This window comes from Centropristis striata, chromosome 20 (genome assembly GCF_030273125.1).
Source record: "Centropristis striata isolate RG_2023a ecotype Rhode Island chromosome 20, C.striata_1.0, whole genome shotgun sequence".
Classification (NCBI taxonomy): Eukaryota; Metazoa; Chordata; class Actinopteri; order Perciformes; family Serranidae; genus Centropristis; species Centropristis striata.
This window is the reverse complement of record NC_081536.1, coordinates 25,372,048-25,394,235: the sequence shown is the minus strand read 5'-3', so window position 1 is coordinate 25,394,235 and position 22,188 is coordinate 25,372,048. Positions and strand designations below refer to the sequence as shown.

At 38.8% G+C, this 22,188-nt stretch overlaps 2 protein-coding genes across 5 annotated transcripts; one reads left to right on the top strand and one right to left on the bottom strand.

Moving 5' to 3' along the window:
* Window positions 1-2,839: 2,839 nt before the first annotated feature.
* On the bottom strand, window positions 2,840-7,218 carry LOC131958627 (cytochrome c). Of its 2 annotated transcripts, none has more exons than XM_059323763.1 (3): window positions 7,066-7,218; window positions 4,714-4,888; window positions 2,840-4,195 (listed from the first exon to the last, which is right to left on the bottom strand). In XM_059323763.1, exons 2-3 carry the CDS (start codon window positions 4,880-4,882, stop codon window positions 4,050-4,052), a joined length of 315 nt encoding a protein of 104 aa, XP_059179746.1. In that variant the 5' UTR covers window positions 4,883-4,888; window positions 7,066-7,218; the 3' UTR covers window positions 2,840-4,049. The 2 variants fall into 2 exon arrangements, with proteins under 2 accessions (XP_059179746.1, XP_059179747.1); XM_059323764.1 differs by lacking the exon at window positions 7,066-7,218 and adding an exon at window positions 6,642-6,768.
* A 3,384-nt stretch (window positions 7,219-10,602) lies between these two features.
* On the top strand, window positions 10,603-22,053 carry rbm45 (RNA binding motif protein 45). Of its 3 annotated transcripts, XM_059359764.1 has the most exons (11): window positions 10,610-10,967; window positions 13,897-14,019; window positions 14,292-14,418; window positions 14,525-14,650; window positions 16,452-16,622; window positions 17,940-18,069; window positions 18,795-18,888; window positions 19,471-19,628; window positions 19,950-20,025; window positions 20,171-20,309; window positions 21,438-22,053. In XM_059359764.1, the coding sequence occupies exons 1-10, from the start codon at window positions 10,683-10,685 to the stop codon at window positions 20,285-20,287; spliced, it is 1,407 nt and encodes a 468-aa protein (XP_059215747.1). In that variant the 5' UTR covers window positions 10,610-10,682; the 3' UTR covers window positions 20,288-20,309; window positions 21,438-22,053. The 3 variants fall into 3 exon arrangements, with proteins under 3 accessions (XP_059215749.1, XP_059215748.1, XP_059215747.1); XM_059359766.1 differs by having other exon boundaries at window positions 10,603-10,967; window positions 14,525-14,596; window positions 20,171-22,053; XM_059359765.1 differs by having other exon boundaries at window positions 10,607-10,967; window positions 18,795-18,873; window positions 20,171-22,053.
* The last annotated feature ends 135 nt before the right edge of the window (window positions 22,054-22,188 follow it).

Here is a 22,188-nt window from a genome sequence, read left to right as displayed (position 1 = left end):
AAAGACCTTGAAGGTTTTTTATGGTAGAATTAGCTTAAGTTAAGGGTTGCGGCTCAATAATTAGGTCAGAAAGAGGCTGATATCATACAGTTTTTGCCCAGCTTTACACATTCATTCATTCATTCATTCATTCATTCATTTGTTCATTTGTTCATTCATTCATTTGTTCATTTATTATCCTTATCCGCTGACTAATTTTCATTTAGTATACTAAACAAAGTGAGCAGAAATTAGTTATGGTCACAATTTTTTTTTTTAAGTAAGATGAACAGTTACATTTTACAGTCTGTAAAAACACCTTGCATTTTTTATTTTGTAGATTTAAAAATGAAATGAAAAGGTTTTATAATTTGCACTAGAGCGTAACAGTCACCTAGAGGTTGCTCTTTATCCTCAGCATGCCCTCCTGCCTTCACCAGTCACCTGACTTCACTACTGTCCTTGGTTCACCTTTGTATTCCAGCTCGTCCACGTTGCCTTGCTGCTGGAGTGACCTCACCATTACTACCTTTATTTTTATCTGCTGCCTGGCAACTCTCAACTTCCTGCTGCAGCCTGTGAACTGTGAATGCCCTGGGTCATATTTCTTGTGCCACCTATGAAAACTTGTATTTCATGTGTTACAAAAATGTATTTGTGGTGTAATACCTACTTTTACCACCGGGTACCACTAAACCTCCAATAATATATTAACACAACTATGACAACCAGAGCTAATTTACAGACAGAATAAACTGCAATTATGGCTTTCCACACATGAAAGAGCAATCATTTAGAGCAATAATATTCAACTTACAGAGGACCCATAACAATAGAGCTTCTTACTGATTTATCTATTTGGCATATAGGCAGTGTCAGTCCAAGTTATTTCAGTTATTGATAGTATTTTTGAATTGAATTACTGGCCATTCATATTTTTTATTTTATTCTATGTAATAAATTGTTGATGTTTTTTCCCTGTCATTTTGAAAAAAGTAATTGCAGGTGTATGAAATTCAGTAGTGGTAAGTAAGTACATTTATTTAAATACTCAAGTACAATTTTGAGGTAATTGTACTTTACGTGAGAAGTTCCCTTTTTTAATACATTTATTTGACAACTTTAGTGACTTGTTTTTAAATGATACCAAGTATAACCAACAAATACATTATATTATTATAACAGTATATTTATATGGAGATTCTTTAGCTATACAGTAATAAATAAAGTAATAAAAAACAGCCCAACATTTAACACAAGAATTCTAAAGTGATATGTCCATTATTGCACGATAATACAACAATATATACAGGTGTGTCTCAATAAATTAGAATATAATGGAAAAGTCCATTTCCAGTAGTTCAAGTCAAACAGCTCCAACCAAGTATTGAGTCATATAGATGGACATACTTTTCAGAGGCCAACATTTCCATATTAAACAGACTTCTTAAAATTGGTCTTTTGTAGTCTTATACATTTTTGAGACATTGAATTTTAGGTCTTCATTAAATGTAAGCCATAATCATTATAATTAGAAGAAATTAAATAAATTAAGACGTGAAATGTTTCATTCTGTGTGTAATGGATCTATATAATGTGTTATTTCCACTTTTTGAAATGAATTAATATGACAAAAATAAACTTTTCTATGATCTACGATGAAATTTATTGAGATGCACCTGTATCATTCTAAAATGGACTGTTCTGCAAAATAAATACTTTTACTGTTTAGTATGTTTGATGTTGCTACTGTTTAAAAATATTCAAATGCAAAACTTTTACTTGTAATCAGATTATTTTTTATACTTTGGTATTTCTACTTTTACTTATCTGAGTTCTTCTTCCACTACAGGTGACATTAAAATCTAATTAGGAGGAATAACAGCTGTTTATCTTTATTATAATTTCCGCAAACTAGATTTTCATATAATTTAATGAGTTTACAGCCTGACAACACAAACAGTGGACAGACAGTGTGCAGGGCAGGCAGACTGTTTGAAGACAGATCTGGACTGGTCCAGCTGTGTCTCTGCTGGTAACAGAGCTTTGATCGAGAGGGGGGACGTGGACTCAGCTGCCCTCAGCTGGCTCAGTTCCTAGAAAGATTTCACTAGAAGTGAAGGATTATGTAACATATGCAGTATATGACCGGGTGTGGCTCTCAGAGCATTACTTTTTCAGTCATACAGAAGTGATGAAATCGACTTCGCGCTGGTTGCATTTACACAGGACAAAAGGGCAGAAGATCTCCCTTTAACGAGTTATAGCTCAATCTGGAAACAATTAAGACTCCAACCTGTTTTGTCCTGTTTAAACAGGATCTGAATATTGTCACCACTGCATGAACAGCTCTCATGGAAAATGCTAGAATCAGGATCAAACACTCTGAAGTTTCTTTAAGTTTGGTTGATTTTAAAGGAGATTGTGAAAAACAAATAGCTTTCTTGTATATAGGGTGAAGTTGAAAGTATTTTACTAAATATCAAATTAGAATATTCAGCATTTAAAGGGATTCTTCCGTGAATAAATCTATTCAATTTAAGAGAGATATTATTGGTATTTACTTAAAACAAAGGCTTAAATGGTTAATTATATTTGTAGGGAAATTATGCATTTTCTTCAACAAAAAGTGACATTGAACCAGTGTGGTCTTGATTTTCTTTCAGCTTTTGAGCCATTCTCCAAAGTGAAATAATGTTTGGTATTGTTGTCCTCAAATATAAGCTTCTTTTTTACTTTTAAACAGCTGCATGTCTCAAGTTTATCTCACTAAACACAAGATATTTGTTATACCACATTCTGATTTATATCACTCAAGACCAAAAAGCCAAGTACATTTAAATAAAGGGAGAAAGTCAGGTTCACATTTCTGGACGTTTTATTTTATTTGATCCTTCATCCATCCTGTCCACAACCGTACACTATAACATTATTATGAATATATCTTTCTTAAGTGCATACAGTGTTTCGCTGTGTACATAGACAGCAAGCAGCCCCATGAAAACATTGTACGGATGCAGTCTGTCAGATTACAGTAAAATAAATTAAAAACAATACTCTTTCAGGCCTGTGAAACCAGGTAAATAACAAAACCTTCCTTCACTCCAGGTGGCGCCCACGATAGTTTCTCTGTATAGTACAGTAGTTCTGCAACAGTTAGGCATGGTGATTGTTTGCCAGCTGGTTTTACACTGGTGGGATCTCAGCATGGTGGTGGTTTTGAAGGCAGTCATATATATATATATATATTAGTACCCCACAATTCTTAGCTGCAAGGAGGGAGATAACAATGAGTCACAGTAAGCACATTTTTTTAAAAGCTCGTACCGAGTGTGATGACTGGCAGGGGCTGCTTCAGTAGTCTGACTAATCAGGCTGTTAGGAGTTCTTGAATGCAACAAGGTATCGTCCAACAGTTTTAGAGGACTAAATGTTCAGTCTGAAGAATCTTTAGAGCATTCATGCCAAGTGGTAGTTTCTGACCACTAATATTTAAAAGGATAGACGACAGAGAGTGTAGAAAATTCCCACTGTCGGCTCTTCTAAGGTTAGAAACTCCAATTGGCATGAAAGCTGGAAGTAGACTGAGTCAGCACCAGTTAAATCACCAAAAAGCCAAAGATTTCCACCTCGTTTCACTTACACCGATGTTATGTTACTTTTCTTTAGTAATGATTTTTTAAATGAGGTTGATGGTTTTGCTAGCAGATATTACCAGACTTGTGCTGTCATGGTACAGTAACTTATCACTGCTAGAAATTTTAAATAATGAAATTAGTTGTTCTTCTTATTAGGGTTAAAGTACAGATTCGCAAAAAAAATTAAATAAATGGACTGTAGTTTTATGTTTGGCCATTTGAACGATTTGCTCGCACCCTGATCTTAAAGATGAAGTGGCACACGCTGTGAACTCACTGGCTCACAACAAATGCCACTTCTCTAACTATAGACAACATAAATTAAGTCCAAATGACTAAACATAAAAATGCATATTTAGCATGTGCAAGCCTAAAAATAAAAACAAAAAATACAGTAAAATGACATTAAATATTCTGATTTCAATGACTACTTCATGATGTTGCTGATTTAAGGTATGCGATGAGGTCCTGGCGCTCTCCCTTCTTTTTGATGCCAGCGAAGATCATTTTGGTTCCAGGAATGTACTTCTTGGGGTTCTCCAGGTACTCCATCAAGGTGCCCTCATTCCACTCAATACCTGGGAAAAGACAGAGGGTCAGGGGTCAAAGCAGGATAAATGATTTAATCAGGACAATAAAGAGGGATCTGACCTTCAGGCCACTGCAAGGATAAGAGAGAACAGATATCTTGGGCCAAAGTTCCACTAACAGGAAACATTTTAAAGCTTTAGATACAGATTGCTAATGCTACAAGTGATGACATGATATTTATTATCTTATTTTGGATTTTTTTCAAAAAAGTGTTAAGAAAAAGCTTAGAATTTATCTTAAAAAAATGGATTAATAATTAATCCCAGTAAATATTTGCCGTAGCCATTACTGCCAAATATATCTAACATGTAATAATAGAAGTAATAAAACAACAATCATTGCATTTTAATGGACAATAGCTCATTATGAATAAAATAAAAAATGATTAAACTCCATTACTAAACAAATAAATGTAGGTATCTTGATGTCACCCTCAGACATTCTTCACTTGGTCTACATCCACATAGAGGATTATCCAAGACCACTGAACCAGCAGGGGGCTGACCTTTGCTCTTGTTGGCGTCTGTGTACGAGTAGCCGGCTGCCTGCCCAGTCTTGCGTCCGAACAGACCCCAGAGGTTGGGGCCGACCTTGTGCTTGCCCCCGTTTTCTACTGTGTGGCACTGAGCACACTTCTGGACGAAAGCCTTCTTTCCCTTGGCAATGTCTCCCATAGTCAGCTGGAGAAACAATGTAAAGGCAGGAAAATAAGTCAGATGTATATTGAATGCAGTTTAAGTAAATATTAAACAAACAGGAAGAGGAATTATCTAGCTAGCATACCCAGAGGTCCCTTCTCCTCACTTTCCACCGCTCGGAGACTACTACTGCTGCTGCTGCTACTACTACCACTACTACTACTAATACTATTGTGAGGTGAAGCAACTTGAAATCAGTCAGCGTAAATCCCAATACCAGTCAGCCTGATTCTAGGCTGCCCCAACTTCACGGCAGACCAGCAATCTTTCCAGTTAAGAAGTCTATAACCAGACAGTTCCTGTCCTGCTACTTTGGCCCGAGTCTGTGAGATAACCACAGCCCATATCATTTAAATACAACAGATGGTAATAAAAAGAGCTGGGGAAAAAAATGTGGCATTAAGAAAATAATTATGTTTTTCCAAACATCTCAATATTTTCCTTAATCTTTTATCCAGTTATTGTTTATTTTAATTTAACTAGTTACACACTAGAAAACATAAATGTGAAGGAATGCTACAAGTATGAACATGATATGTAAACAAATGTCTATTAACTCCTGCAATATTATAAAAAAGAAAATAATTGTATGTTTACTGCCTCGGTTACTTCTTTCAAGATTTAAGATGTTTCTTTATTTATGCATTTAATATTGAAATTAAACTCCATAGATGTATAATTATGACAATGTGATATTCTAAATACTAATGTGTGTGAATTAGATCCATATAAACAACTGCCCATCTTCTATTCATAGACCACAGAAGCTCATTCATTGCTAAAGTTTGACCGGCGCCATCTTGTGAAGGTCGTTTAAGGTGACAACTTTGTCTGCACCGGTATCACCGCTTTCTTTACACTACACGCAAACAAGTCATGACATTCCCCAGAGCACCGGCTCCCTATCGAGGTCATTTCAAGGAAGTACGACGAGAAACCTGCACAGGAAAGACACGTTAGCGTAGCCTCCCTCCGCTCCCGTTTTATCTCTGTTTATAGCGTGTCATTCCTCCGAGCAGTGGCAGCCTCAGCTCGGGTTACTTTATGAGAAAACCTTCCTGGCTGCTGGTGGTTTGATTTAACGACATCCTGCTATGCGGGTTTAGCTTTAACGTGTCGCTCTTTTCGAGGGGAGACAACATTAATGTGCTTAGCTAAGGTTAAGTAAATTATACGTGACACTGTGGCAGAGGTCTGACCGGTTTTCTGCCAAAAAGTGTTTCCTTTTGTTGTGTCCTCAACAGCAACAGCACCGCTGGTAAATTCTGTTACTAGGCAGCATTTAAAAGGGGTAGAGTTGCGTTCACGTTACACCGGTTTGACTGTCCTAACGTGACCCCAGCGACCAGAACAGAACAAGACTGACAATGGTGACTCTTAAAGCTTGTAAAAGCCATTTATAACATGGTTAAATAAAGAAACTAAAAACACAAACAATAATCATTAACGTTAATATCGACACTTGTCTGACCGTAGGCTGTCAGTTGCAGAACGTCTTACGGTCGTTTTCTCATTCCAACGTACGTCTAACGGACAATATGGCATAACCGTTACACCATTATTAAGGAGATGTAAGGTGTAGTTAAGCGGCGCTGTTACAATCCAGACAGCGTCTAACATGGCGGGCTACCGCCTAACTCACATCCTTCTCATCAAGGACATACAGCATTAAGTGAAGGCAACCTCCATGTAATTTGATGTTAACGGACACTCTTGTCTTTATAGACTTCCTCACCGAGCTATCACGGTGACTGTCATTAGCTCGGCCTGGCTAGTGAGATGAGCCGGGGGATGTCGGTTTCACCACCCAGGCTGTCAAGGATGCTTCAATGTCGGCGTCCCAATAATCCACTGAAGCCTTAGCTAACACCCAGATTCACAAGGATACACTAAGAGCAGGCTTGGATATAACTTTCATATTTTAATATCAATATAAATAATGACGCCCATCGTTTAATTACCGCATTACTCTTTAATAACAGGCTCGTCTTATTAACCCCTCCAACATACGTAAAAAGTGCACCGAGCTATTCACCAACGTTAGGGCACAACCACCCAGCATCTCCTTTTTTATCACTTCAGCATCATTTTTAAACAATAAAACCCCAAACCCAGTATCTATGTCATATGCAAGCCCAATATGAAGTGTAGTAATTTACCTTTTGATTAAAATATGCGGGGATAAAGTCTCTCCGGTGCAGGTAAACGCTGCTTCTCTGGGCCGATGGGCGCTTCTGTCGGACTTAAACAAGGTCACTTCACTTTAGAGGCACCGGCTTTTGACGTCATCATCAAATCACGTGCAGGGTGAGCGCGTCACGACGCATCCAATTCACTCAAGGCTGCATACCGTCTCTACAAACATGTTTCCTTACCCAAAGACATCTCTTTAAATTTAATAGCACAACGCTTGATTTTGGTGATTTACACTGAAAAAACAACTCTCATTATTATTATGTAATTAATGTGTTGTCAATTGTCGCTAGTCTTGAGACAAGAAGCCAATAAAGGAACCGAAAATGTGTTTGGTACTAGCACCCGCATCTTGTCGTGTTCCCCAGCTTCCATCATGGAGAAAAAATGCACCTGCTGGAGTAGCCTTATAAGGAAATGCATTTAAATGTACATTTCTTTACAGTTCTTACATAGACAAATCAGAGTATGTTTAAATGTTTGAATAGGTGTTTTCATATATTGTATAGCATAATATTTTCTTGTGTGGGTAAATTACCTTAGACCTGAATTAATTCACATTTCACACATAAGACTTTTAAAAACGATCTTTCAACTGTCCCAATGACAATAATAACAGTGAATTTGGAGTAAAAGTAGAGTAAAATCTCCCTTGAGAAGACTTCACAAACTTCTTCATAAAAAGACATAAGCAAGACAGGAAATATGGACAAAACATAAGAGTAATAATCATGATTTAATACAACTAAAGAAAGAACACCTGTCTCTTAAGCATTTTTTTTAAAGGTGACCATCTTGTCCTCAGAGAAAGGGTGACAGTGAGGCATCACAACCTCAAAGGCACAGTCACCTATTTTTTTTACTTTATGTTAAAAGTTAATTGGGCAGAATTGGTAGGACTAAGCTTACTAAATCCATACCTCTGTATAATAATTATGTCTGTTGCTGTAGGAGACGACAGACTGTGCTTCAGACGCTTTAACTGTAGTTTTTACTTCATGCTATTGCAAATGGTTGAGCAAAATCCATATAGCTCAATATTAGTTCCTAAAGTAGCTCACACAAAGAATAAATGTATATATGTGCCACAGCTAAAATAAAGCTATTATATTCCAAACATATATTATGTCCTCAGAAGGGTCACTCGGCACTAAACACACACACACAGCGAGCATTTGGTGGCACACATACCGATCATTCCTGAGACCCTTACCCTCAACTCTGCAAACAAGTCACGAGCCGCTGACGCCATATCATCAGCTGACAGCCTAATGCATGTGTAACATACATGGGTCAGTGACATAATAGTTTTTATTATCATTTTCATTTGTATTTATTATTATTCATTATTATTATAATCCGGGTAATTCCCCACACTTGTACCTTTTCAGATCCAATGAAATGGCTGGTACATTATTATTATTATTATTATTATTATTACTACAGTGGGCTATTAGCCTACATGACTATTTTCCTTTACCTTAACCTACTGTATAATACCTTGCAATGGGTTTGGAGATCCCATTTTTCTGATACATAGATTCATATTTTTTATTTCTTATTTTAACATGAGTTACAAAAGCCCCCTGTAGCATAATTGTGTAAGAGTAGAACAGCAGGGTGCTGTAACACCTCCCGGAAAGTGGTGGCAGTAAACGTTCACTATCTGCGCAATTTTATACTCTCAGCTCTACCGACGGATTCAGGGCTGTGGGAATTTACACAACTCACTTACTACAATTTGCCAATTAAGGGTAACTCATAAGGAAACCTCGAGGATTATAATTCATATATTTAATTGAAATGTTCTACTTACCATATTATCTATTGAGTAAACGACCTACATCACACGCACACCGTTTTCTAAACCACATTTTACACATGGTTTCAAACGGCTGCTACAGGCTTCATATCGTTGCCTTTATCCAGGCTTATATTTTACTAACACGTGGAATATCTAGGTTACTAAGGGTGAAAGGTTGGGAAAAGGTAAATAAATAAACAAACGCATGGTGGGCATGTGTTAGAATGATCTGTTATCCTGTCTCTGTTGTTTGTCTCTGTGGAATGTGGGTCACTATCTGTTGATGCAGGTCACTACCTATGCGTGTGTAATTCACTAACTGTGTATGTAACCTCTCTCTGCGCAATTACAGATTAATCATGCAAGATGCTTTGATACAATGATCATGTGCTAATATTGTTTTAAAACTATAATTACTCTAAATACATCCAAACTAAATACACTTATTCCATCTGCTTAAACTTTCTCTGTCCTATTTAGAGTAAGATTCTATAATCACAAAAAGATATATTTTATGTTTTATATTTTATATGGGCGTTGCAAAATCTGTGTCTCCAATAACATCTCTGCACGTCATTACAAGGCAGGAGTTTGTATTTTGAAAGTTTGTTCCAGGTCAGGTCATGGACATGATGTGCTGAGCGGTCCACGTATTGATTCAACCCTCTGGAGTCCACGTAGACGCTGGAGCACGACTACTTCATGACGTCACGACGTAAAAATGAAGCAGCATGGAGCCCTCCTGTCAGCGTCTCTCTAAAGTTTTGGCGTTTCCAGAAGTTTCCATGTCCAATTTAATGCATCAACCCCTTTTCAGCAAAGGTAAAATAAATAAATAAATAAAAAAAAAACACCTCGACCAAGTGTAGTAACATGATTTTGTAGTTACAGAGATTTTTCTAATTTTGCAGTGTACATTCAGCATTTTTAATGCAATCTTTTGTGTTTACTGTTTTTTGTAATTTCTTTGTGTGACTATGGTGTGTTTTTATGTGTTTCTTATGTGTGTGTTTCTTTAAAATATAATTTTTGTATGTTTTTTGAGTGTTTTTATGTATTTTTTTTGTAATTGGTGTGTGTTTTTGGGTTTGGGGTTTTTTTGTGTGTGATTTTTGTATTTTTTTGTGTGTGTTTATGTGTGTTTTTTGTATTTTTTTTGTGTTCAAAATGTTGACCCAGTAAGTCAAAAATGTAAATAATAATCAGGTCATATAGGTGAGGTTGTGCTGAAAACAATGATACCAACACGGCATGGTAAAGATGTTTAATTGCTGAATGAAAAGGTGTCCAAAACCGACAAAATAGCCCCAAACTCCAAAGGGTTAAACTGTCGAACTGTCCGCGGATCGGGAGGACGCGACTTCTGGAGAGATCTACCTACATTCTTAGTAAACTTTGTTAGGATATAAAAAAGGGTTCAAGGGAAAGTAGTCTGGTCCAGACCTCATGAACTGATCAGCCTTTGTGTAATCTGGGACGTGTGGATTGAACCCAGAGACTCGTCTTGACGTATTGTAATAAAATGAAGTAAAACTGAGAACTTAGACGTGTCCTGCTCATCATTCCCCATCAAACGATCGGCGCAGAGACATAGGTGAGGATTTTGTGTTGGAGTTAGATCATTTAATTTTAAAGGTTTCCTCAATGTATTTCTCAACACCTGCTGCTTTTGATTTCCGACTGCCAAAGTCGAAACAGGAAGTTCCGGGGTGTACTTGAAGGCAGCACAGACAGCTAGTCGGGCCCACAGAGGAGCAGCTCGCCTTGTAGGAAGTAAAAATGGAGGAGTACCCAACTAACACTACTAAACAAGCAACCGAAAACCTCGACGACCCTCCCAACAGCAGGCTTTTCGTCGTCTCGAGTCGGTCAACAACGGAGGATGAGCTCCGGGAAAGCTTCTCCGTGTTCGGAGACATCCAGGGGGTGTGGGTGGTCAAAGACAAGCAGACCAAGGAGTCCAAAGGGATCTGCTACGTGAAGTTCGCCAAGTCTTCTCAGGCCTGTCTAGCCATGGAGGAGATGCACGGAAAAGTGCTGGTGGAAGGCTCGAAGCCCGTCAAGGTAACGCCAACGGTTCCATCAACGCAATATCCACGTTAACATTATGTCGTTTTCGGTGAATACCGTCGGGAGGTAACGTAACTTACGCCTGATTTGTTGCTTGCTAACGCCAACACAATGAGCGCTTCGCTAGCTAATGTTAGCTAGCTACATTGATTCGTTTAGCCCAGGGGTCTGCAAGCATAACTCTATGGAGTCTTGGGCTATTTTGTCCATTTCTGAATCATTTTCATGTTTTTTCGTGACTTTTTTGTGTCTTTTTTTTAGTCATGTTGTGTTTTTTTGGTCATTCTGTCTCCTCATTTTGTCCCTTTTTTGGTCTTTTGTGTCTTTTTTTAGTCCTTTAGTCCAACATAAAATGTGATTTTGAATCTTTTTTTTTTCTTTCAAAACACTATCATGCTCAATAAAGAATTTGAAATGTTGCAAATGTGATCAAAGGTTGCAAATATAACATAAAAGAGGGTTACATCCAGTTCTATAATTTCATACAAAATATATTTAACCTTGTCTCCAGTTTTACTTGGTATATCATCATCAAACTGAAACTGACCTCATGGAGTTTACAGCCAGAACTTTAGAGGTAAATTTACAGTAGGGCTCCACGCTGCTTTGTTTTCTAGTAGGGATGTGATGAAGATGTCATGCTTTGGAGCTTTTGGTGACTCCAGAGGGTTAACTAACAAAAGAGTCATTGTTGGCCAAAAAAAGAGAAAAAATGTTGGAATGGAGCCTTTAACCTATTTTGAGTCTCACAATTAGGGCTGCAACGATTCGTCGACGTTGTCGACAAAAATCGATAATAGAAATAGTCGACAATGAATTCCATTGTCGACTATTGTCGCCAGACGTGTTTTTCCAACAGAGTGAGGCATCTCACTTCATTACAATCTCTGCCGAGCGCGAGCGGTAACGTACACAGAAATGACGGCGTCCAACACAGCTACACGTACCAAAACTTAGAAAGTTTGGGAGCATTTTAGCCTGGATACGGCAATAAAAAAATGACTTGCACGGTTTGCAAAGCAGACCTTGCGTATCACGGCAGCACCTCGGCGATGCACGAGCATTTAAATAGAAAGCACGTCGGGCAGTTGAACCAAACGGAGTCTGACTCGCCTCGGTAAGATTCAAGTAACATTCAGCCGATACGTTTCGTTTATTAGCGCATTTTTTCGCTTTAAAAGAGAGCTTTAACGTTATGTCTGACGAACGTATTTTAAATTAAATGCATGCAGTCTGAAGCAGAGAGCCAGCATGGAGCCTTTCTGCAGAAGAAGCAGATGTGCAGCAGCAACAGGCTCCTCACTGAGTCAGTACTGGTGCTGGTCTGTGATATGAGGTTCCAACAGGTGAGCCCAGTTCAACCCAGACTACATCCAGAACCCAGAACCAGTTCCACCCACTTGATGGAGCAGAAATACAGTTTTATAAAACACATTTTCCTGTCCTGAAAAAATGGACAGAAGTTTATTTATTTTTTGTATAAATCAGCAGCTGAATTGTTGAATAAAAGATGCTTTTTTCATTTAAGTACCCATCTTTCTTGTGTTTATTATCATTTGCCACATATTTAAAGCAACTTCATGCTAAATTTAAGAAAAAATTAATAACTATCCGATTAGTCGACTAATCGTTTCAATAGTCGGTGACTAGTGGACTATTAAAATAGTCGTTAGTTGCAGCCCTACTCACAATGAAGATAAAACACCCTACTCGGTCTAAATTAGCCTACCAACATTACTAATAGGCATGGATGAAATTTTGATTTAAGAGGTGGGGGGGGGGGGGGACACAAAATCACATTTGTAATCCGAGGTTTTATTGTAGGCTATTTTTCCCTAAATCTTTCATTGTTGGTGTTTTTTAAACAGTTGCCGCCTTTCAACACACATGAAAATAATGAATAAAAATAATCAAAAGTGTATCTCTTTGGCATTAAATATAAGTTTTTTTTAAAGTCTCTGCATTGTTGTGGTTCTACGGTTATAATAATAATACATTTTCTTTATCAGCACTTTAAAACTCAAAGACACTTTACAAGATTACTGAGAGCTTTGTAATTGATGAAGAGGATCTTGAATAAAGCAGCATGCTTTATTGGGAGCCAGTGAAGATGTTGCAGGATGGCTGTAATCTGGGTAACTTACACTTTGATTTCTGAAGAAGTCTCTTATATCCACTTTCCTTCATTTAGACATCCTCTCTTTTGGACGGTAAAAATTGGAATTGAAAGCTCGCCTAGCTAGAAAAACTCTAAACTAAACTCTTTTTTTGGCATTTTGTGTCTTTTCTTTAGTCATTTTGTGTCTTTTTTTTGGTAATTTTGTGTCTTTTTTTGGTGATGATTTCAAAGTTCTGGAAAAGTCCCATGTTGCATTGCAACATTGCATTTAATTGGCCAAGAGACCGAAAATAGGTGGAAAAAACTACAAATACTACAGAACGACGTATCAGCTTTCCCGGCTTTAATGGGTTTAACCTGTCCACTCCTCTCTGCTCTGTGTAAGCAGCTTGCAGTTCTGTCTGATTATTTTGTGAATATTTGTCACATGATCATTAGTCTCAGAGTCTAACGTTTTTAACAGTATTTAGTTATTCAAATCAGTTTGTTGTTGGTGGAGTTTTAAATGAGACAACTATAATAAAGTGATTTTGACAGTGACGTACTCTTGGTGGTTCTGAGGGTTAAATAAACATTTTCCTACCCTACACTAATGGTGTCTCTCAGGCTATTAGGTCATGGATAATTCCGATAAGAGATGTTTCAGATATATTGGCCACCACCGATGGTGCGATGCTTAGTTTTTCATGTTGATTACAAATATATTTCAACAGAGCTATTAACTTATGTGAATCTTGCTCTAAATTGTTGAACATTTTATTAGGCAGTGGTTATAACCATTTTGTTCTCTGCTTGGTTGTGTAGGTGTTTATTGCCCAGTCACGTTCTTCAACAAGACACAGAGACGTTGAGGATGAAGAGCTGACCAGGATCTTTGTCATGATTCCCAAAGCTTTCTCGGAGGAGGACCTGAAAAACACATTCAAAGTAATTACACAGACTTCTTCTTTCTTTCTGCCTTTGCACATTGGATGTTTATTGTTATGCTTAACTAACTGGTGGACCTGTTGTATTTTGTGTTTTAAGTCAAAATGTTCATTTTAAGCTCTCTGAAATATGGCTGTAAATATCAGCTAGAACTGGGATCTCTTGCCACCCTTAATGTGAATGGAGACATTCCATGTGCAATCCTGCATAACCAGTTTGTTAGGATGAATACAAAGGTGTAAATCCCTGCCCGTCTGTCTGTTTCTTCTCAGGAGTATGGTGATATTGAGTATTGCGTCATCATCAAGAATAAGTTCACTGGGGAAAGTAAAGGACTGGGCTATGTGAGATACTACAAACCCTCCCAGGCAGCCATCGCTATAGAAAACTGTGATAAAAGTAAGATGTTTAATTGTTTCATTTATTTCACTGGTGGTCAAAGTATCCAAATCACTGAGAGATGTTAATTGTTTATGAACTGTGTAATTGATGATGGTGTTTTCAGCTTACAGGGCCATCCTGGCTGAACCTCGCTCCAAGGCTACAGTAACAGAAGACTACTCTGCTGGTGCCAGAGGTGAATACGTTGGGAGCAATATTGACACCACGAACCAGTATGCCTTCCCTATGGGTAGGTAGCTGATTGATATTCCTATCCAACAATTCTCATCTGTTTTTCTGGGTTTAGGTAGCCTGGGTATACCCAGACTGCCTTGCGCGCTCGATTTCATTTCGAACTGCGAAAGGGTCTGGAAACCAGAGAGGTTTCTTAGCCCTGTTTTAGGGATCCAATCACAGAACGGGGAGGGACGGCAAGACGATGACGCGTACTACTCGGCACTTGGAAGCTTGTAGTTTTCTTACGGATCCAACATGGCTGCAGCAGACGCGAAACTCTCTTTAGCTGTAGATGGTGTTTTAAATAGTTTAGAGCGAAAGTTGAAAGGCGAAAGGTCTCTCGGCGGCTCCGCTGTCCCCCGGCTCGTAGCTAGATCACCGGCCTTACAGTAGCGGGGCTAATAGCAGTAGCGTTACGGCGTTAGCGGGGCTATTAGCTATTAGCCCCGCTTTTGTAACGCCGGTGATCTGGCTACGAGCCGGGGGACAGCGGAGCCGCCGAGAGACCCGCAGCAGCTTGTTTATTGCCCATAAAATCAGTGGATGTGTGTGGCTGAATGACATGAGGGGGAATAAAGCGTGAAAATAAATAATCTTGCAGAAAGCGAGAACTGGAGAAGCAAAGCAGCAAGCAACACTCTCACAGACACACACAACAGACATCCGTTTCTGTTGCTCTACTACGTCATCTGGTATAACTGATACGATTGGCTAAGAGCTACCTACAGACGCTTTTGATAGACATTCTAAGCGCCCAATAAACGGCTCCAGAGGATCGTAAACCACACCTCCTCTACAGAGAAATGAACGGTTGGTTCCCAGACTAGATCTCATTTGAGATTAGTCTGGTGTTAGCCAGGCTAGGGTTTAGGTTGTCATCTTTTAAAATCAATGACCAGCATCAGTCAGATATGAAACACATGACTGATTCCTGTATTATGTGTGCTGTCAGATGACATTATACTTTAACAACATAACGAAATATAACAAAACTTAACCAGGGTACACTTATCATAAAGTCTTTCTAAATGTTATTGACCTTTTAGCATAGCTATAGAGAATTGTTTTTTATAAGTGGGTCTCGATTTTACTTCGGATGGCAGTAACACGCCCAGAAACACCGCATAGTAGCAGGAAAGGCAGGAAAGAATCATGGATCTAAGCAGCGCAGTCTACAAATAATTGAAAGTTGTTAGTACCAAGATACAAATTCAAGGAGCAGATGAGTTCATGCACAAGTAAGCAATGAGATATGACACATTTTGATAGCGCTGTAGACATATTTAAATGAATTATTACACATATAAAACATATTTTTGCACATTCTTGGAATACCACGAGAGGGTGTGGGCATCGAAAAATCAAAATCAAATCAAAATTACTTTTATTTATCCAGAGGGTGAATTCAGTTAGTCTGGTAGAATCTCTGTTAGAATGAGACAGCCTGATGGCTGTAGGAGAGAAGGATCTTTTGTATCTCTCCGTCCTGCAACAGAGAGAGAGGAGCCGTCCACTGCTGTTTTTTTGTTCCACAAAGGTTTTGTGTAGCAGATGATCTGGGTATTTCAGGATAGCCTCGAACAACTTGACAGTGCATCTCTCCACCACCTCCTCCATACCACCAGTGGTACACCTACTATAGTATGAAAACTAGTGATGTAGAGGTTTCATCGTGGCCTTATGTCCCACAGGGATGTAGGGGATTATGTAATGAATCGAAGTGTCACATCTTGAAGGTCTCTGATGTTAATAGATTTGGGCTCCCTCACTCCAGTTGTCCTGTTATTGACCCCGGTGTCCCTCACTCTCTACAGGTGACCCTGTTAACTACCAGCCCATGGACTACCGCTCCAGTGACATGACGCGGTGCCTGATGATGTCAACAAGGGCCGCACTGAGCCAGGAGCAGATCTTTGCTCTGTTTGACATCATTCCCGGCATGGAATACTGCGAGCTGCAGAGAGACGCTTATGGAATGAGCAAAGGTAAATGATTAAACGCGCAGTGTAGGCTTTATTCATCTTAGCACTATAATAATGTACAGTGGAATGGGAGATTCAGAATCAACTTAATTGGCCAGGTCTGCTTATATATGCAAGGAATTTCACTTTGCAGTTTAGCTGGTTTACAGTAGCTTATAGTACTTTAATTTATTACACAACACATCAAAGAGGGCAAGACAAACGCACAAAAAAGGAAATGCAATTACTGTCACAGACTTTTAATCTTATAATTGTTTTCTTAGTCTGACCAGCGGACAAAAAAACAATATTTCCTCACAGCCAAAACATAAAAATAAAATTTCAAAAGTAGTTTTGTAGCTTAAATATGGACACAATTTAAAAAATCTATAAATTGTTTGGCTGTAGTTTGTTATTGATGCAGTGACTGTTATGTGTTTCAACCATAGACTGTATATAAATAATGGACGTAGTCACCGTGACGTCACCCATTGGTTTGTGGCCCGTTGGAAGCCTCGAATTCAGCGTTATACTCGTTGCCATCTTGCGTCGCCATCTTGTTTCCGATATGCGGAGCAGACCATAATTGGACTGTGGCGGACTGAGAGAAGCCGCTGCTAATTCGTGTTAGCATTAATTGGAGCATTAACTGGGATGTTAGTTTTGGCTAGCAAAAAAAACAAAAACAAAATGTATCTTTCTTACCTCAGAAAACGGAGCAGCGACTCCTTGGATCGTCTGTTAGTCCAACCAAACACTGAACAAGACATTTTTACTGAACAAAACGTTCAAATTAACTGTCATTAAGTGAAACTACAGTGTGAAAGGGTCAAAGTTATGAGACCAAATCGGTAAACGTCCTCTTTTCTATCTATATAATGTTATATATAACTTTATTTACACGTTGCCGTGGATACACATTGCTCTGCTTCTCTCCTGGTGACAGCTCACCTTGTCAGTGACCTGTCAATCAAAGCTAGAAACGCCCCAAATCATTTGATTCTTTACCTGTTTTTTTTCTTCTAAATGGGGCCATTATTAGAACTGTTGGCATGAAATTGTCTTGAAGATGATTTTTTACTAGCGATTGAGACCATATTGTTGTCCTGAAAAAAATTTCTGCGGTAATAAATCAAGTCAGAAGTTTTCAAATTTTGCACTGAAATGAATGTGCAGATTTTTTTTGCAGCCAAACTTAGCGCCCCCTACTGGAATTTTCAGTGAATTGCAGGCTTAAGACACTTCCTGGTTGGCCTCCATGCTCAGGCACGGAGATTGCTGCCTGGTTTCAACAGTTCATTTTAATGACCCTAACCTTACAACTCATCCTGTTGGCCTCAGGTCATGCTTTGATCCGCTACAGTAATCTCGGATCAGCAGTTTACGCCAAGGAGAAGCTCAACTGCTTTGAATATCCACCTGGAAACAGACTGGTAGTAAACTATGTTGACGACGGAGAGGACCGCAGCAGGTACACACACATGCATGTATATACGTAATACATATAACTGCACACACTTACTAAGAGTCAGAAGTTAATGGGGACATGCAGCAGAAAGTGCCCTTTAAAGGTAATATATTGATTAAAAGATTGAGACCCAAAATGCCAGTTATGATTAACAGTAACCTTCTCTGTGTGTCTTTTTGTGTCACAGCTTTTTATTTGTTGTCAAATATTCATGGGTGAATGTGACTATTATTTACAGTTATTTTCTAGAAGCAAATAGTCTTTATTTAGTAAACAACTACGTACGTAGTCTGAACAAGGAAAAGTTGTTGGCTACACACAGTTGAGAATGGAATAAAACCTCACGTGAACCGTAACAGCAGCCAGACTGAGAGCAGTGAGCTGGTGTAGATGGAGTCGGACGAATTTAACCATCTCTGCACTTTTGTAAGGTGGTAGTGGCACAAATTGAGTTATTTGCTAGTGTTTCTTACCAAATGAGATTTAAAATGATACCAAACTATTTTAAATTACAATAATAATAATTTAGAGGCACAAAATAAGGATAGAAAGTGTATATTTTTTAATTATAATGTGGCATGTTACCATTATCGGCCAGACCATAAATGATACCTCTCCTTTAATGTCTGTTTACAGCCTAGTTTTAAGTAATTTGGTCATACAACAGCTTCAGTATAAACCATTAAAGAGCAGCTTTAAACAGCCTGTATGCTTGCTTTTGTGTGTAGTCCTGTAGGTCGGATGGCCATGCAGTTTGTTGCAACCCAGATGATGTCTTCAGTGTGGAACGGACCCTCCTCCAGCCAAGTAATGAAACCTCCTGTACGTACATGGCACCAGTATCTGGTTCAACCAAATTGAGTCAGACAACCCTGCAATTTATCTTGAGTCAGTTTGATACTTAGTATACTAAATCTGGGAAACTACAGCAAAATGTAAAATACGAAGTCTTAAAAGTTTGTTTTCAAGGTGGGAAATTTACCGAAAACATTATTATTCCATGATGCAATTTAGACGTGATGATAAAGGCTTTGAGAGTGTCAACATTTTGGGTACGGATCAAAAGTTTCTCTTGAAAAGCCTGTATAATCATTCGTCTTGCTGTGGTTTCACATTAGAGACAAAATTTAACTCATCACAGAAAACAACTTGCCCTATATGTCAACTCAAGGTTGATTACTGTGCTGGGTAATTATCCCTCCAGGCCTCCTCTGCCATCAACAGCATTACTGATTACATAATTAATGAAGAAAAAAAGGTGGTAATTACACAAGACTTACACACTTAACCTGAGAGCTGATGTTCATAAGAATAATACCATATTTGACTTTTTTTTTTTTTTACAGTTAAATAAAATGGTCAAACTGAATCACTGATCCTGGGTGTGTTTGTTGTGTCCTCCAGAGTTTCGCTCCGGTCTCCCCGATGTCCCGGGTTCAGACAGATGTCAGCCTGCCACCTCTGAAGAAGCTCGCTCCACCTGACAGCAAGGCAAAGGAGCGCTTGTTTGTTGTGTTCAGCCCCTCCCCGCTGCCCCCAGATGTGCTGGAGGACGTTTTCTGGTAAATGTTGCGTTCGTTGACTCATAATTTTACCTAATTATAACAATACAGTGTGTAACAATGTGCGTATGGTGAAAATAATGGTCAATTAGCCAGAAGGTCAAAGATTCAATTGCTGTGAATGCCTGCGTTTGAGCACATTGAGCTAAATGCTCCTAAATGACCGTGTAATGTTGCTATCAAAATGATGCTCTATACAATCAGCATTAACGTACCATCAGGTTGAATGCACTTATTGTAAGTCGCTTTGGACAAAAGCGTCTGCTAAATGACATGTAATTATGTAATAAAAAAATTAACGATGTTTCTGTTTCTCTGTAGCCGCTATGGTTCACTCATCGAGGTTCATTTGGTTCCTGGAAGGAAGGTTGGATACATGAAATATGCAGACAAACAGGTGAGACTCACGGAGGACGTGAAGTTTTAGTAAATGGTTGGATAAATACAGTCTGGAATGAGGAGTGATTGGGAAATAAAGATCAAGGGATGAATAGACGTAGGCTAATGCAAAAGTCGCCTGCTCACCTCTCTCTCTCTCTCAGTGTGCGGATGATGCCATGGCAGCGCTCCACGGTCGGGTCGTCAACGGCGTGAAGATGAAGGTGATGCTGGCCGATCCTCCCAGAGAGGAATCGCACAAACGTCCCCGTACCTACTAGGACCAGGTGACAGAAGTTACTGGTAAGTGCCACGTTCTCTGCTGCAGGGAACACCATTATGTATAAATCAACCATTGAGTACCAAAGTTTTTATACAACCATGTATTGTACTGTAAATGTATTCTCTGTAAAGCCTGTTAACATGTTTAATGAGAGCTACACATACGGAGTAGAAAAGATGGATTTCTCACCTTCATGTGTTGGAAAATATAAAGTTGCTTGGCGATCAACACACCTCCAGTTTATGGTAGCAGCGCGGAGGCTAAGCAGTGTACTGCTGTGGATTTGGGCAGCAGCTAAATGTATTTTAGCCACCTAAAGAAAGCAATATCAGTTAAAAACTTATGCTGTATTAATAATATTTTCAGCACTTTCCTTTGCTGTCAGAAAGCCCTTATGTGGGTGGCCTCGAGGTCTTCCTCTCCATTTTGCTCACTGAAAAGCCATCAGACTCCTTTTGACAAAAACATTTTACCTCACTGAACACTAATCTACCAATGCCTTAATCAATCAATCAATTTCTTTGTTATTAAGTGTCTTTTGGTATTTTAAATGGTTCGTACGGATTCACCAAAATCACACGAAAACACAAACAAACTAATGGACTGAGGCAGGGGTAGACCACCAACTGCTTTGTTCTGCGAGGTAAAAATGTTGTTTTTGTCAAAGGACCGGTGGCTTTGAAGAGAGCCCAGATAACTGGTTTCTCTTAGGAAAGGGCTGTCTGATGGAAAGTTAAAGTGGTAAACACTCTAAATATAGCATGCACTTTAACTGATGTTGTTTTTTGGTGGTTAAAGGACATCCTGTTGCTGTCCCCATCGAGAGCAGAAATTTTTTAGCTTCCATGTCGGTCCTCTTGCTTGGTTTTCCAAACTGGCGACGTGCTGACCGCCATCTGCTGTCCTCATACAACCCCAGTTCAAAAAAACCCAAACTATCCCTTTAACCAAAGTCTAATCTTGCATCTGAAATGTTGTACATACTGTGTGAGAGCTGAGACATCTGCAGTCCTCCACACACCTGTCCACTCCTGTACTGTTTTTGTTTTTTTTACCTTTTTCTTGTAAGTAAATCACTGTTGTCAGCAAGTTTCTGATGACGGTTGCTTCTCTTCCTGTGAATAACACTGCAGCTTCTTGTTCCCTAGGCGACTGTTGTCATGACACAATGACACCTGACCTGACCGACCGACATCGAGACCTGCACCCGACCTCTGACACGACATTTTGACACCTGTCTGACCTGACTTCTGGGCAGTGACCTTGCTGCGACTCACTGATTTAACATGTAAACAGTAGCATTCAAAACTGGAGTCTTAATCCATCTGTGAACAGCAACATGCACAGTGTATGTAGTTTGTGCTCAGCGTCATGCTTTTATGTCTTTTTTTTAAGTAGATATTTTTCAACCTTAACACCACTTTTAGCCATGAACTAACCAGTGTACAACTACTGCAGCGGCACATCAGGATTTGTTGGCAGACTACAGATAAAATACTTTAATTTCAAGATTAAAAATCTCACAAGTTAAATTGTAGTTCAGGTGTTTTGCTGAATTTTCCTTTTACAAACAAACAAACAAACTGTGCAGCAGCCTAAAAAAAGATTCATAAGGATGGATCTAGACGTTTTTTTTCCAGATCTGGCTTGTCCTTTTTTCTCATGTCATGTTATTCTGTGTTCAGTTTAGTTCATAGGTGTTTATCAGACCAACTGTACACTGTTTCTGTCTCAGTCAAAAATAAAAATCAGATGAACAACTTATTTGGTCTCATCTCTTCTGTAGCTGTGTGATGAATAACTGTACTGAACAATAGTCAAAAATGATGTTTTAACAATTTATTTGTCATGCTTGTTTTGCTAAAGATATGTATGCTGAAATTATGAAGATAGTGCAAT